Source organism: Anabrus simplex, chromosome 2 (assembly GCF_040414725.1).
Source record: "Anabrus simplex isolate iqAnaSimp1 chromosome 2, ASM4041472v1, whole genome shotgun sequence".
Classification (NCBI taxonomy): domain Eukaryota; kingdom Metazoa; phylum Arthropoda; class Insecta; order Orthoptera; family Tettigoniidae; genus Anabrus; species Anabrus simplex.
The window spans coordinates 201,335,076-201,352,789 of NC_090266.1; the positions used below are offsets into that span (position 1 = coordinate 201,335,076).

A 17,714-nucleotide genomic window follows, 5' to 3' on the forward strand; every position below is an offset into this window, starting at 1 on the left:
CGTCTGTGACAACTTTAGTTTTTATTGTGTGTAGGTATTCTCACACAATTAAGTCAATTAATTTTTAACTTCTTTCACCTACCCCCCCCCCCCTCTTCATTGGATTTTCCGAGAATACGTGTTTCTTTACTTTTAAAGCAGATTCCAAATATCAAATTTCACGTCTGTAACATCTTCATTTTTGAGATATCAGTAGCCTAATTAAATAAATTCAATATCATTTTCAGTCACCTTTACCCCCCCCCCCCCCCCGCTCCGCCCAGGTGGTATTTCCGAAAACTAAAAATACACGTTTCTTTTTTTAATAGAGATAAAAAATACCATTTTTTCACTTCTGTAACATGTTAAGTTTTTGAGATATACTGTAGAAATTCTCATTTTAAAATTTCACCCCCTTTTTAGTTCCCCTTAAGTGGAGTTTCCAAAAACAAGTCACCTGTTTCCTTATATTTTCAGGAGATTCCAAATACCACCTTCAGATATTCTGTAGATATAGTATTTCAAAAAATTTCACCACAATTTGTCACTCCTGATTAACAGCCATTAATTGGATTTTCCAAAAACAAAAAAATACATGTTTCTTTATTCTTAAAGGAGATCCCATATACAAATTTTCAGTTCTGTAATATCTTAAGTTTCTGAGATATATGTATCCTCATTAAAGGCATTCAACCCTTTTTTCACTCCTGCTATTGGGATTTTCCGAAAAAAAATTACATGTTTCTTTATTTTTAAAGGAGATTCTAAATACCAATTTTTACATGTGTAAACTTTTAAACTTTTAAGATGTAGATACACTAATTTTAAAAATTAACCCCCTTTTTCACCCCCATTATTTGGATTTTCCAAAAACGAAAAAATACCTATTTCTTTATTTTTAAAGTAGAACCCAAATACCAATTTTCAGGCCTGTAATATCTTCAGGTTCTGAAATACAAGTAGCCTCATTAAAGGCATTCAACCCATTTTTCACCCTTTTCCACCATTACTATTGGGATTTTCCGAAAACAAAAAAATACCTGTTTCTTTATTTTTAAAGGAGATTCTAAATACCAATTTTTACATCTATAAACTATAAAAGTTTTGAGATATAGATACTCATTTTAAAAATTCACCCCCTTTTCATCCCCATTAATTGTATTTTCCAAAAACAATAAAACACGTTTTTCTTTATTTTTAAAGGAGATCCCAAACACCAATTTTCAGGTCTGTAATATCTTCAGTTTCTGAGATATAAGTACCCTCATTAAAGGCATTCGACCCATTTTTCACCCCTCCTATTGGGATTTTCCGAAAACAAAAGAAATACGTGTTTCTTTATTTTTAACACACAACGCCACGTGATAACACGACTCTCCATACATGGGTTTCACCACAAGATATGCATAAACCAGAAGTTCCATGAGCCAGACGAAGATTGTAAGTGCATTTTGTGTGGACAGAAGTGTAGTAGATATCACATCATAACATGCACGAAAAGAACCAGGACAATTACAGACTATAGCAAAGACTGAAATGTGAAATTTATTTAATGCTCAAACTCGAGTGTACATTTCTCTATTAATTAATTTATTTTTAATGAAGATTCTAAATACCAATTTTTACATGTGTAAACTTTCAAAGTTTAGAGATATACACTCATTTTAAAATTTCACCCCCCTTAGCGACGGAATATCCAAAAATCCTCTCTTAGCGAGCACCTACATCGTAATATGAATGTGTCCCCAAAATTTCATTTCTTTATGTCCATTAGTTTTGGCTCGGCGATGATGAATCAGTCAGTCAGGACAAGTTATTTTATATATATAGATATGTGTAAAGAAGTGGAATCAGAGATAAGGCTGTTTGCAGATGATGTTATTCTGTACAGAGTAATAAATAAGTTACAAGTTTGTGAGCGGCTGCAGGGTGACCTCGATAGTGTTGCGAGATGGACGGTGGGCAATGGTATGATGATAAAATGGGGTGAAAAGTCCTCTCAGTTTTAATTACTGCATTGATGGGGTGAAAGTTCCTTTTGGGGATCATTGTAAGTACCTAGGTGTTAATATAAGAAAAGACCTTCATTGGGGTAATCACATAAATATTGTTAATAAAGGGTACAGGTCTCTGCACAAGGTTATGAGGGTATTTTGGGGTTGTAGTAAGGATGTAAAGGAGAGGGCATATAAGTCTCTAGTAAGACCCCAACTAGAGATATGGTTCCAGTGTATGGGACCCTCACCAGGATTATTTGATTCAAGAACTGGAAAAAATCCAAAGAAAAGCGGCTCTATTTGTTCTGGGTGATTTCAGACAAAAGAGTAGCGTTACAAACATGTTGCAAAGTTTGGGCTGGGAAGACTTTTGGAAAAAGGAGACGAGCTGCTGGATTAAGTGGTATGTTACATGTAACTAATCTCATGATTAGACCCATATTGACCAGGCGAGTTGGCCGTGCGCGTAGAGGCGCGCGGCTGTGAGCTTGCATCCGGGAGATAGTAGGTTCGAATCCCACTATCGGCAGCCCTGAAGATGGTTTTCCGTGGTTTCCCATTTTCACACCCGGCAAATGCTGGGGCTGAACCTTAATTAAGGCCACGGCCGCTTCCTTCCAACTCCTAGGCCTTTCCTATCCCATCGTCGCCATAAGACCTATCTGTGTCGGTGCGACGTAAAGCCCCTAGCAAAAAAAAAAAAAAGACCCATATTGAATTTGCTATAATATGCTTACAGTGTTGTGATTTTTTATTCCACCTTTTCAATACAATTGGTTTTATGTTGTTAGATCATAATGCTACAACACTATTTTATAGGGTCATGTTTCGCGTGAATTTCAAGCATCCTCAGCCTATATAATCATCTCAAGGTTAAGACCTGTCATGTTTGATTTGCTTTGACAAATTTGTGCTCAATTGCAATTCTAAAATCTATATGTATAAAATAATTTGTCCTGACTGACTGACTGACTGACTGACTCATCATCGCCGAGCCGAAACTACTGGACATAGAGAAATGAAATTTTGGGGATACATTCTTATTAACTTGTAGGTGCTCGCTAAGGGAGGATTTTTGGATATTCCGTCGCTAAGGGGGTGAAAAGGGGCTTAATTTGTAAAATGAGAATATCTATATCTCCTTCATAAATAAAGAAACATGTACTTTTTGTTTTTGGAAAATCCAAATAGTGGAGGGTTGAAAGGGAGGGTGAATTATTAAAATTAGTGTATCTATATCTCAAATCTTTAAAAGTTTACAGATGTAAAAATTGGTACTTAGAATCTCCTTTCAAAATAAAGAAACAAGTATTTTTGTTTTCGGAAAACCCCATGAAAGGGGGTGAAAAGGGGGGGGAAGGGGTTGAACACCTTTTATGAGGAAACTTATATCGCAAAAACTGAAGATGTTACAGTCACGAAAATTTAAATTTGGAACCTCCTTGAAAAATAAAGAAACACATATTTTTTGTTTTTGGAATATCCAAATAATGGGGGGTCAAAAGGGGGATGAATTTTTAAAATGATTATTTCTATATCTCGAAACTATAAAAGTTTACAGACGTAGAAATTGGTATTTAGAATCTCCTTTCAACATAAAGAAACACATATTTTTTGTTTTTGGAAAATCCCAATAGGAGGGGTGAAAAGGGGTGAAAAATGGTTGAATGCCTTTAATAAGGATCCTTATATCTTAGAAACTGAAGATGTTACAGACCTGAAAATCGGTATTTGGGATCTCCTTTATAAATAAAGAAACATGGATTTTTTTGTTTTTATAAAATCCACATAGTGGGGGGTTGAAAGGGGGGGGGAATTTTTTTTAAAATGAATGTAGCTATATCTCAAAACTTTAAAAGTTTACAGACGTAAAAATTGGTACTTGGAATCTCCTTTCAAAATAATGAAACACGTAATTTTTTGTTTTCTGAAAAATCCCATGAGGGGGGGGGGGGGAGATGGGTTGAACACCTTTCATGAGGAGACATATATCTCAAAAACTGAAGAGGTTACAGTCATGCAAATTTAAATTTGGAACATCCTTTAAAAATAAAGGAACAGTCTTTTTCTTGTTTGCGGAAAATCCAAATAAGGGGGGGGGGGGTGAAAAGGGGGTTGAATTTTTAAAATGTGTGTATCTATATTTCGAAACTGTAAAAGTTTACAGACGTAGAAATTGGTATTTAGAATCTCTTTTCAAAATAAAGAAACACATATTTTTTGTTTTTGGAAAATCCCAATAGGAGGGGTGAAAAGGAGTGAAAAATGGATTGAAGGCCTTTAATGAGGATACTTATATCTCAGAAACTGAAGATATTACAGACCTGAAAAAGGGTATTTGGGATCTCCTTTGAAAATAAAGAAACATGTATTTTTTGTTTTTAGAAAATCCAAATAGTGGGTTCTGAAAGGGGTTGTATTTTAAAAATGAGTGTATCTATGTCTCAAAACTTTGAAAGTTTGCAGTTGTAAAAATTGATATTTAAAATCACCTTTAAAAATAAAATAACACATATTTTTTGTTTTCTGTAAATCCCAATAGGAGGGGTGAAAAGTGTGAATAAGGGGTTGAATGTCTTTAATGAGGATACTTATATCTCAGAAACTGAAGATATTACAGACCAGACAGTTAGGTTTAAAAATACAGAAACTTTTTTTTTGGAAAATCTAATTAATGGGGGTTAAACAGGAGTTTCAAATTAGGGTGAATTTTTAGAAAGACTATATCTACAGTATATCTCAGAAACGTAAAATGTTACAGACGTAAAAACTGGTATTTGGAATATCCTGTTAAAGTAAAGAAATATGTATTGTCGGAAAATCCTATGAAGGGAGGGGGGAGGTTGGAACATTGAAAAATTAATTGAATTAATTCTATGAGGATACTTACATCTAATAAAAACTGAAGTTGTTACAGACGTGAAAATTAGTATTTAGATCTTCTTTAAAAATAAAACGACGCGGTTTTGGGGGGAGCGTAGAATCATCTTTGGGGGCGGGTGTGAAAAAGAGTTCAATTCGTTTCATGAGGACACATATCTCAAAAACTGAAGATAATCGGTATTTAGAAGATCCTTTACTATTAAAAAACAAATATTTTTTTGCCGGAAAATTCACTTAAGTGGGTGGAGTGTGAAAGTAAGTGAAAAAAACTTAATTATTTTTGTGGGAATACTTATATCTCAAAACTGAAGGTAACACACGTGAACATTGGTATTTGGAATCTTCTTTAAACATAAAGAAACACGCTTTCATTTTTTGGGGGGAAGGGGTGTAAATCAACTTAACCGCGGTGGGGTGAAAACGGAGGGGAGACCAATTGACTTTACTGTTCCTAATGTACTTATAAGGAGCCTCCGTGGCTCAGGCGGCAGCGCGCTGGCCTCTCACCGATGGGTTTCGTGGTTCAAATCCCGGTCACTCCATGTGGGATTTGTGCTGGACAAAGCAGAAACGGGACAGGTTTTTCTCCAGATACTCTGGTTTTCCCTGTCATCATTCATTCCAGCAACACTCTCCAATATCATTTAATTTCATTTGTCATTCATTAATCATTGCCCCAGAGGAGTGCGACAGGCTTCGGCAGCAGGCACAATTCCTATCCTCACCGCTAGCTGGGGGCTTATTAATTCCATTCCTAACCCGGTTGAATGACTGGAAACAGGCTGTGGATTTTCAATGTACTTATTCTGATCATAAACCGATCATTTTTAATCTTTCCTGGGTTCGTTTTCAAGAGCCATATTTTCCTTTGGAGAACCTGCTTAGATTACAGTAGATTCTACTGTCATATAAATAAAAATGTAAACACATTTGAAATAAACGATAGGTATAAGATAGACCGTGCAATTGTTCACCTCTATAATAAGGTCCATAATGCACGGAAGTATGTAATTCGTATCGCCAGAAGTCCTGCGCACTTGCCTACGGGCGACAATGGTGCTGGTCATACTGTCATCAATGACAATGGCAGCAGATGTAATTTACCGCCAAGTAGCAGTCTTGCATCTTGCTGTGGGGTCCAGAACATCAATAATAATAATAATAATAATAATAATAATAATAATAATAATGTTCTGGACCGGTAATGACTATGATTGCAGTCCGGCCGCCAGTTCAGTACCGCCAACGCACCCAAGACGACAACACGCCGGATCTCGTCAAGGATTTGATCCACATTAAAAATGGTTATAGGAAAAGATGGCAAAGATTTAGGGACCCAACTGACCAGGTGGAATACCAGGACCTAGCCCAGGAAGTACGAAATTGATTGCTGGAAAAAAAGATTGAAAAATGGGAGGAACGTTGCCGTAATCTCTCAGAAAACGAGTCAGATCGCGAATATCGGCGGGTTATATATAAAACGATAAGCATTCAATTATAAATTTCATTATAATACCGTAGCGAAGCACGGGTACCTTGCTAGTTAAGTAATAAAATACGTAAACATAGGAATTTATGAACACATTAATAGTTTAACAATATGAATGACTATACTAAAATCAGAATAACTGTCAATTCTAAAGATATCGACGTCCAAAACCCAGTATCTTCAAATGTTGAATATTTGGCTAAAATTGTTTTCTCAAAGTTCTAGTTTATTAAAAACAATTGTAATTTGACTTCTATGTTAAAATTTTAGTTGTAATTTAGTTAAAAGTTATTGGTGTCTGAAGATTAGAATCTTGGATACGTAGGAATTCAACTTCAGGTTTTAATTTTGAGGCTTGCTACTGTCATTTAATAGTTTTGAACACTAAAATGTTGAATTAGTTAGTTTCATCGAACTAGTCTTGTTTTTATGATCAGATTTTCCATTGGTAGTAGTTTGTATTTATGAGGGTTTTAGTCAAAAGGGACATCAATCCAAAATCTTGAGGAGTTAATTTGTTTTTGTCATAATATTTGAATGATGGTGCATCCCTTTGACTGCTGCTACAAAACCTTGTGGACTTTGTTACATTACGGTGACTGTTATCTGTTGTGGTTCTACACAAGGAGTAGAACAAAGTCCACAAGGTTTTGTAGTAGCAGTCAAAGGGACGCACCATCATTCAAATATTATGATAGAAACAAATCACCTCCTCAAGATTTTGGATTGAAATCCCTTTTGACTAAAACCCTCATAAATACATACTACTACCAACGGAAAATCTGATCGTAAAACAAGACTAGTTCGATGAAACTAACTAATTTAACATTTTACTGTTCACAACTATTAAATTACAGTAGCAAGCCTCAAAATTAAAACCTGAAGCTGAATTCCAACGTATCCAAGGTTTTAATCTTCAGACACCAGTAAGTTTTAACTATAATTACAACTCAAATTTTAACATAGAAGTCAAATTACAATTGTTTTTAATAAACTAGAACTTTGAGAAAACAATTTTAGCCAAATTTTCAACATTTGAAGATACTGTGTTTTGGACGTCAATATCTTTAGAATTGATGGTTATTGTGATTTTAATATAGTCATTCATATTGTTAAACTATTAATGTGTTCATAAATTCCTATGTATATATATTTTATTACTTAATTTTAGAATTATAATTAAGCACAAATTTGTCAAAACAAATCAAATATGACAGGTCTTAACCTTGAGATGATTATATAGGCTGAGGATGCTTGAAATTCAAGCGAAACATGTCCCTATAAAATAGTGTTGTAGCATTATAATATAACAACATAAAAGCAATTGTATTGAAAAGGTGGAATAAAAAATCACAACATTGTAAGCATATTATAAGTGGTATGTTCCGAGCTGTCAGTGGAGAGATGGCGTGGGAGGACATCAGTAGATGAATAAGTTTGAGAGGTGTCTTTAAAAGTAGGAAAGATCACAATATGAAGATAAAGTTGGAATTCAAGAGGACAAATTAGGGCAAATATTTGTTTATAGGAAGGGGAATTAAGGATTGGAATAACTTACCAAGGGAAACGTTCAATAATTTTCCAATTTCTTTGCGGCCATTTAAGAAAAGGCAAGGAAACAACAGATAGGGAATCTGCCACCTGGGTGACTGCCCTAAATGTAGATCAGTAGTGATTGATTGATGATTGATTGATAAGAGGCAACTAAAACGGGTGACCAAGGGATGATCGAATTAAAACCATGAGACTGCTTGTAATTAGTACCACTAGGTGGGGAACCCCATGGGTCACTTTTACTTGTGCGTAGTACCACTATGTTAGGTACACAATAGGTTTGTGATTAGTAGTGACAGTGTGTGAATCAGGGTGAGTTTTACAGTACCTGTGATTAGTACCACTCTGAGCGACACTATGGGTCTGCCTTGCCTATGATTAGTACCCACTATGTGAGGAACACCATGGGATAGTACGAGTCCCTGTGATTAGTACACCTATGTGAGTGTTGCTTTTAAATGGTGCCGCAGTGTGAGAAACACCCTGTGTTACATGTGCGCATTACATTACCTGCGAGTAATACCATAACGTGTGGAATACTGCAAGTCTACGCTACTTTTGATTAGTACCGCAACATGACAAATACCTTGGTTCTACTTTCGTACCGATAAGTACCATTATGAGGGGCCGATGACCTGGATTTTGGACCCCTTTAGACCACAAGCATCATCGATTCAGGATTGTGCTTTCGAAGCAGTCCCTTGGTCAGTAACACTATTGTTTAATGCTAGTTTCTGGGAATGTAGAGCATTACGGGTCAGATCCACTGATAGTTTTAAATTCATATCCATCCATTCATTCTTTGTCATCATGTATTGAATTCTGGTCACTGGATAATTTTGGACTTTTAAATTGTCATTACATTTCATCTCATTTTGTACCATTAGGGGCCGATGACCAAGATGTTAGTCCCCTTTAACCTTTTGAACTCCATTACCCTTAGCGTATGCTTCCTGCTCCACTCCTAATTAATTTCCACACTATGAACAGCTGTAGGATGTGAACAATGGAAAAGAATCTAACACAAAATATAAGTATGTTACATGAATATATTCACAATTAGGCACACAAAATACATTAATCCTTGTAGGTTTTCACTGTGTGGTACTTTTCAAAACAGTTTTTTGGGTGGAGACTGGGTTTTCTCAAACATGTTTTGCAGTAGTAAACTGTTTCTTTTCTACCACCTTTCTTGCTCCTGTTTGAACAGACAGCACAGTCTTTATGTTGTTTTCCAGGCAGCTTGTTGATGTTGTCTAGTTTACCAATCAAACGTTCTTCAACATCAGAAGTTTTCGGAAGGTTTTGTGTGACGGAATCTCCATGCAATTCGTGGTGCAGTAAGCTTTATAAAGCAAAAAGCTGTTGACTATTGCCACTTCCAATAGCCAGAAGTACAATTTCTGCCACCATTTCAAGCTTTTCACTACAAAAGCATAGCTTGATGTGTAGTGGTCCAAGCGATCAACGCCTCCCATGTGTGACGTGTAGTCAACAATTACGTTTGGTTTCTCTAATTGTTCTAATTGTTCAACACAGTTTCTCTTCTTTCTGATAATAACTGAGGTTGAATTGTTTCCAGATGTTGAAAGCATCAGTACTGTGCGCTTGTCATGCCATTACAGAACCATCATTGTGTCTGTGCGTAAGCACTTGACTTCATGCTTCTTTAGGCACAGATTTTTCTTCCAGATCCCATTTGGCAAGTGCTTGCGATTTGGTTGAATTGTTCCAGTGATATGGATCTTTTGCTTCAGTAATTCATCAGCCAGAGTAACACCTGTATAGAGACGATCAGTGTAGACATGGTACCCAGACTGACCTGTTGCATTTGTAACATTAGCAACTAAATGAAGCACGATTCTTTCTGTGAAAGCCAAGAATCAAAGATTCTGTAGTTGCAGAACCGTAGTAAGGGATAAGACTACACACATATCCATTTGTAGAATCGGATATTACGTAAACTCTGAGTCCCCATTTAGTAGGCTTCTGCGGATTATACATCTTGAAATAACACACGGCCTCTGAAATACACTGTTGATTCATCAGCTGCTAGATATTTATGTGGTGCATAAACTTCCAAGAACTTTTCACTGATATAGTCCAAAAGGGGGGTAGCAGCCTTTCGGAAGTTGCAAGGGCGGCAGTCTGGATGATTGACTGATATGGCCTCGTAATAATACTCAACATGGCTTTGCTGTGTTGATACTGCTACACGGCTGAAAGCAATGGGAAACTACAGCCATAACTAACTCCTGAGGACATGCAGCTCTCTCTGTATGAATGATGTACTGATGATGGCTTGCTCCCGGGTAAAATGTTCCGGAGGTAAACTAGTCCCCCATTCGGATCTCCAGCTGGGGACTACACGAGAGGGGGCGATCATCAGGAAGATGGATACTGACATTCTGCGAGTCGGAGCGTGGAATGTTTTTGAATCATTGTGGTAGGTTAGAGAATCTGAAAAGGGAGATGGATAGGTTGAAGTTAGATGTAGTTGGTATAAGTTAAGTACGTTGGCAGGAAGAACAGGATTTTTGGTCAGGTGACTACCGAATTATCAACACAAAATCCAACAGAGGAAATGCAGGAGTTGGTTTAATAATGAATAAGAAAATAGGGCAGCGGGTAAGCTACTATGACCAGCATAGTGAAAGAATTATTGTCGTCAAGATAGACACCAAACCAATGCCCACACAATAGTGCAGGTCTATATGCCCTCTACCTCAGCAGATGATGAGGAAATCAAAAGAACATATGAAGAGATAGAAGATTTAATACAATATGTAAAAGGTGAGGAGAATCTAATTGTGATGGGAGACTGGAATGCAGTGGTAGGCCAAGGAAGAGAAGGTAATACAGTAGGAGAATTCGGATTGGAACAAAGGAACGAAAGAGGAAGTCGGCTGGTTGAATTCTGCACTGATCATAATTTAGTCCTTGCCAATACTTGGTTCAAACACCACAAACGACAGCTTTATACGTGGACGAGACCTGGAGACACTGGAAGGTATCAAACAGACTTCATTATGATTAGGCAGAGATTCAGAAACCAGGTGTTGAATTGCAAAACTTTCCCAGGAGCAGACGTGGACTCTGACCACAAATTGTTGGTCATGAAATGCCATCTGAAGCTGAAGAAATTGAAGAAAGGAAAGAATGCAAAAAGATGGGATCTAGACAAGTTGAAAGAAAAGAGTGTGAGCGATTGTTTCAAGGAACGTGTTGCAAAAGGGCTAAATGAAAAGGCTGAAGGAAACACAATAGGGGAAGAGTGGATAGTAATGAAAAATGAAGTCGGCAGGGCTGCTGAAGAAATGTTAGGAAGGAAGAAAAGATCAACTAAGAATCAGTGGATAACTCAGGAGATACTAGACCTGATTGATGAACGACGAAAATACAAGAATGCTAAAAATGAAGAGGTCAGAAAAGAATACAGGCGATTAAAGAATGAAGTGGATAGAAAGTGCAAGGTAGGTAAGGAAGACTGGCTAAAGGAGAAATGCAAGGATGTTGAAGGTTGTATGGTTGTAGGAAAGGTAGATGCTGCATACAGGAAAATCAAGGAAACCTTTGGAGAAAGGAAATCTAGGTGTATGAATATTAAGAGCTCAGATGGAAAGCCACTTCTAGGGAAAGAAGACAAAGCAGAAAGATGGCAAGAACATATCCAACAGTTGTATCAAGGTAAAGATGTACATAATTTGGTTCTGGAACAAGAAGAGGCTGTCGATCCTGATGAAATGGGAGACCCATTTTGAGGTCAGAGCTGTGAGCGACCTAAATAGGAACAAGGCACCTGGAATTGATGACATTCCCTCTGAATTACTGACTGCTTTAAGAGAAACCAGCATGGCAGGGTTATTCCATTTAGTGTGTAAGATGTATGAGACAGGAGAAGTCCCATCCGATTTTCGGCAGAATGTTGTTATACCTATTCCCAAGAAAGCTGGTGCTGACAGGTGTGAAAGCTATCGCACCATTAGTTTAGTATCTCATGCCTGCAAAATTTTGACATGTATTGTTTACAGAAGAATGGAAAAACAAGTTGAAGCTGAGTTTGGAGAAGATCAGTTTGGCTTCAGAAGAAATGTAGGAACACGTGAAGCAATCCTGACTTTATGTCTGATCTTAGAGGATCGAATCAAGAAGGACAAGCCCACGTACATGGCATTCGTAGATCTAGAAAAGGCATTCGATAATGTTGATTGGACCAAGCTATTTAAGATTCTGAAGGTGATTGGGATCGGATACCGAGAACGAAGAATTGTCTACAATCTGTATAAAAATCAGTCTGCATTGATAAGAATCGAGGGCTTGGAAAAAGAAGCAGCAATCCAGAAAGGAGTGAGGCAAGGCTGCAGTTTGACCTCCCTACTTTTCAGTGTTTACATAGAACAGGCAGTGAATGAAATCAAAGAGGAATTTGGAAAGGGAATCACAATCCAAGGAGAGAAAATCGAAACCTTGAGATTTGCGGATGATATTGTTATTTTATCTGAGACTGCAGAAGATCTCGAGAAGCTGCTTAATTGTATGGAACAAAGTCTTGGGTAAGGAGTACAAGATGAATAAGTCCAAAACAAAAGTAATGGAGTGCAGTCGAACGAAGGCTGGTGATGCAGGAAATATTAAATTAGGAAATGAAGTCTTAAAGGAAGTAGATGAATATTGTTACTTCAGTAGTAAAATAACTAACGATGGCAGAAGTAAGGTGGACATAAAATGCAGATTAGCACAAGCAAGGAAGAGCTTTCTTAAGAAAAGGAATTTGCTCACTACAAACATTGATATAGGAATTAGAAAGATGTTTTTGAAGACTTTCGTGTGGAGCGTCGCATTGTATGGAAGTGAAATATGGACGGTAACTAGCTCAGAAAGAAAGAGAATAGAAGCTTTTGAAATGTGCTGTTACAGAAGAATGCTGAAGGTGAGATGGATAGATCAAATCACAAATGAAGAGATACTGAATCGAATTGGTGAAAGGAGATCGATTTGGCTAAATTTGACCAGAAAAAGAGATAGAATGATAGGACACATCTCAAGACACCCAGGACTTGTTCAGTTGGTTTTTCAAGGAAGTGTAGGTGGTAAGAACGGTAGGGGTATACTAAGGTATGAATAAGACAAGCAGATTAGTGCCGATGTAGTAGTTACGTAGAAACAAATAGGTTAGCACATGATAGGGTGGCATGGAGAGCTGCACCAAACCACTGCACTGATGACTCAAACAACAACAGTCCAAAACGTACTTGACTTTGCTAATTCGAGACCTAACTTGAGGATTCAAATGGATTGCTGAATCTGGAGCAGAAACATACTGAGCCCAGAATATCTGAAAAAATCTTTTGCGGCTAAAACAGTACAAAAAAACTGGACGATTCTAACCAACCTCTTGAAAAGAAATCCTGCATTCTGTCATTTTTCTGCATTGCCATATTCAGTAAAACTCCATGGAAAGCCTTCATTTCGTTTACAGTAACATCAGTCCAACCCCACCAAGCCGAATGTCTTTTAAGTGGTGTCACTTTCTGAATTTTGACTTTAGCATATCTGTTGGTCTCGTCGGCAATTTGCTTGAATAACTCATCACTAAAAAAAAAAGTTGAAAAAATCCGTAAGGTGTTGAGGGAATGTTCCTACCTGATGCTTTGTATCCACAAATTGTTTCATTGAATGAGAATGCAGGTAAATCAGGATCGCCAGGTTCCCACTCACGCCATGGGTTTGGAGGAGCATCACCAACTCTGGTTTCATTATCACTATCACTTTGTTCACTCTCACTTACATTATTCACTAATAAATCATCTAAGTCAGTTGTTGGTTCATCATCGTCACTATCACTGTCCACTAACTCTTCTAAAATATCCAGTTTTGTGAGTGAAGACAAAGCTGAAGCCATGTTTACATTCAAACAACATCATCTGTGAACTTGCATAAACATTCGAGAATAACAGAGCTTAAAAAAGTTACCACAATTCCTGCGAATTTTTGTAAATAGGAATACGTGTTCTCTCAGAGACCGTTAGATAGCTCTACAATACCAGAACACGGCACAGTCGTCATACGAGCGCTGAAGGTACAAGATATTGTCATGTCAATGGAGCTCAACATCGGAGCTTAAGTCTAATATTTTAATGTCGAACCGCACTCGGCATACGAGTGCAAAACGTTAATCAGCAATCATCATCATCATCATCATCATCATCATTGGTTCTCAGAGTGATAAACGAACAGGGCTTTGATTTTATTGTCTCCTGACACATTTCCTCCTAACAACAAAGTAAGACTATCTTTGGAGGCTTTAAAGCTAGGGGCTCTGTTTTCTCTTATTGACAGTAATGTTCTGCTTGGCATACATTTCCATAACAAGCCCGTTTCATCCAGACTGAACACTTGTTTAGGCAAATGTCCATGCTCCTCAATCACTGCTTTTATGTAGGAACATTTTCGGCAGCAACAACATCCGCTCCTGCAGTTTCCCCTGTTAGCTTAAGGTTATGGAATCCATGTCATCGCTTGATACATTCAAACCAACTAGCACTTTCAGGAAAATCTTGCCCCTCAGGGTCTGAATAGGATGCTTTCAGTTCTTTAAACAGAGCTTTTGTTTTAGCTTGAATAATCATGATGGATATCGGGACAGAACGTTTAGTTTGATGTTTAATCCATTGTTCCAACATTTGTTCTATTGACTCCATTTGTCTCCATAATTGATGCCCTAATTTGTGTTATATTGGATGATGTCGTTCGGGTCACACTCTTTAATTTTTTCTGTTTGACTTCTTATGGTTCTCGGGGTTGATTCTGACATTCATGTAGCTCTGACAATGTCTACAGTGCGCTCTTTGCATTCATATCACTTTATAACTTTCAGCTTCTCTTCAAGTATTATTGTTTTCCTGTGCTTTTAGCTTTTGGAGGCATTTTGATCACATGGTCTTTTCTCCATGACATTTTTATATACAATAAAACACAGCTTGCTAACTCAATGCTCTCCTTAATACTGACCATATGCCCCCAATCAATACTGAAACAATGCAACACAGCTACTCAGAGCTCTCATTGAGACTGATTACACACCTCCTTGCAGCGCTGCACACTCTGTCATGATTTCGTCCATAGGGTGATTGTAAATCTGCAACCTGACTTATATTTTTAAAATATTGTATATAATTATGTATATATTTTAAAATCGTGTTATAGTTAAAATGCTTAAAGTGAAAATGCGTATAACAAGGGATGACTGTACGACAAAAACAGCTTCGCGATCACTAATACCATCTATTACTTCAATTTGTCTATAGAGCTCACCTGGTGTTACCAGTACCACATCCAGGATATTCTTCCCTCTAGTTTGTTCCATCACTTTCTGATTCAGTAGTTTTTTCCAGATTAACTTATTTGCAATTTGTTGGTCATGCTTCCTGTCATTCTCATTACCTTCCCAGTTGACATTTGGTAAATTTAGATCCCCTGTTACCATCATGTTCCTTTCCGTATCATTTCCCACATAGCTAATTATCTTATTAGATAATACTAAATCAGCATCTGCGCTACCGTTTCCACAGGTCTGCACACTCCAAAAACATCAAGTCGCCTATTATCTTTAGAGATAAGCCTTACACCAAGAATTTCATGTTTGTCATCTTTAACTTTTCCGTAGCTTACAAATTCTTTTAACCAGAATGATTTTTGCAATTTGCTTTACGTCGCACCGACACAGATAGGTCTTATGGTGACGATGGGATAGGAAAGGCCTAGGAATTGGAAAGAAGCAGCCATGGCCTTAATTAAGGTACAGCCCCGGCATTTGCCTGATGTGAAAATGGGAAACCACGGAAAACCATCTTCAGGGCTGCTGACAGTGGGGTTCGAACCCACTATCTCCCAGTTACTGGATACTGGCTGCACTTAAGCGACTGCAGCTATCGAGCTCGGTACCAGAATGATTACTCCCCCTCCTACCATTCCTATCCTGTCTCTACGATAAACATTCCAGTTCCGTGAGAATATTTCTGCATGCATTATTTCATTTCTCAGCCATGATTCAACTCCTATTACAATATCTGGTAAACATACAGTATATCTCTTGAATTACTTAATTCTGTTCCTTTCTTTACAATACTTCTACAGTTCAACACTGATATTTTTATGTCATCCGTACTTGACTTCCAGATCCCTGTACACTTATCACTGCTCCCTAGTCCACCCCATTTCCCTGAATGCTACATGAATAAATTAGTTCATCTTTGTGTTAATATTTATCAGAAAGGCCACGGTACGAGTTGTGGTCCTTCCAGGTGTAAAGTAAGTTTCTTTACTTTTTGGTAATTTCCTTACTTGATTATGTTTTCTTTTTTTTTTTTTTAGGATGGAAACTGTTGACACAGTCCCTGAAAGAAGAACTAAGAGTTGGAGACGAGAACACGAGGAAACTTGCATCAGACGATCTCATGTTCTGGGGCAGAAAGGTGGGCCACCTGTTGAACACCAAGTTAGTGGATCACGCGGACTCTTAACTACTCCTAAGTCCCAAACCTGTGAAAAGAATGTGTCATCTGTTTACAATGCAAGCAACTCTCTCTTCATGGCTCTGAATGCTGGGAACAGATCATCATCTTTAGATAGTAATGTATCTAGCTTTGGCAGTATTCACAGTGAAGTATCAAAAGGTGGTAAAATGGGAAGTAACATAGAGCAAAATATGTTAGAGGATACTAACCCCGAGTGTGGACGTGATTTTATAACTGAACCACAAGAAGTAGATGACTTACGTTTTAGGTCAGAAGATAGACTTTCAGCAAAAATTGTGAGATCGGATAACTTGGAAAGTTTGTTCATAGACAAGGCTATCATTATAGCACAACCTAAACGACGTCAGAAGGGAGATTTTGCCATGCCAATAACAACAGGGTTGCCATTTGATGACTCGACAAACATTCGGGACAGTCTTGTTATGAATTCATTTGGAAGAGAAAGTCAGTCAGGTTCGGATATTAGCTATAATGAGCCAGACTATATAGTCCACCAAAATCATGGTAATCCTTCTGTTAGTGTGAATGCTCTTGAGTGGATTAATATTCAGAATTTTGTTGATGGTGTAGAAACTCCAGCTATAAGTAGTGACAGTTTTGGTATTCAAACAGATTTAGATGATACTAGGCCCAATATTTATACTGTACCGAGTGATAAGGAAACAGTGTGCATTCAAATGAACAGTGAAGGTCAAGATCGCAAAGTCAGCGAAGATAACTTCTCTGATATCTCTCCAGTTAAATGTGAGAATAAAGAAACTGATATTAATGGAGCCACTGGAGATATATCTTCAGAAGCAGAGGGTGACAAGAATGAAATTAGTGTGTGTGAAGACGAAGTTAAAAAGGTTGAAAATACAAGGATCAACAGTGATGCATCCAGTGATGTTCAGTTAGATGAAGGATCAAAGAAATGTCCATATGTTCGTGAAAATGACACTGATGATTTAATTGGTAATCAAGGAAGTCCAAATAGCTCCCAGAAAGGTAGTCTTGAAACATCTGGAACTAGACTTCCATGTTGTGTTGAGAAAATAGATGGTTCATCATGTGTAACAGTGAAGAATTTGAGTGAAGATATAATGATTAACTCACTGAATACTTGTATTGTAACTGGAGGTCTTGGGGATGGTTTTAATTCCACTGGTGCCTTAGGTAATGATATCATTGGCTACACAGTTGGTCCAGATGGAGGAATACAGGTCATTACTGTTCCACCTAGAAGATACTGTCCACCTGATCTAAATGACCAAGATAAAGTAAGTACACTAGACT

At 37.5% G+C, this 17,714-nt stretch overlaps 1 protein-coding gene across 2 annotated transcripts in view; it reads left to right on the plus strand.

The window, feature by feature from the left end:
* Positions 1-17,714, plus strand: part of LOC136864008 (regulator of nonsense transcripts 2) — a 514,509-nt gene that overhangs the window by 55,829 nt on the left and 440,966 nt on the right. For both annotated transcript variants that reach the window (XM_067140503.2, XM_067140504.2), the window contains exon 2: positions 16,276-17,698. In XM_067140503.2, coding sequence (XP_066996604.2) covers positions 16,277-17,698 — 1,422 coding nt within the window. In that variant the 5' untranslated portion in view covers position 16,276. The remainder of the gene's footprint in view (positions 1-16,275; positions 17,699-17,714) is intronic.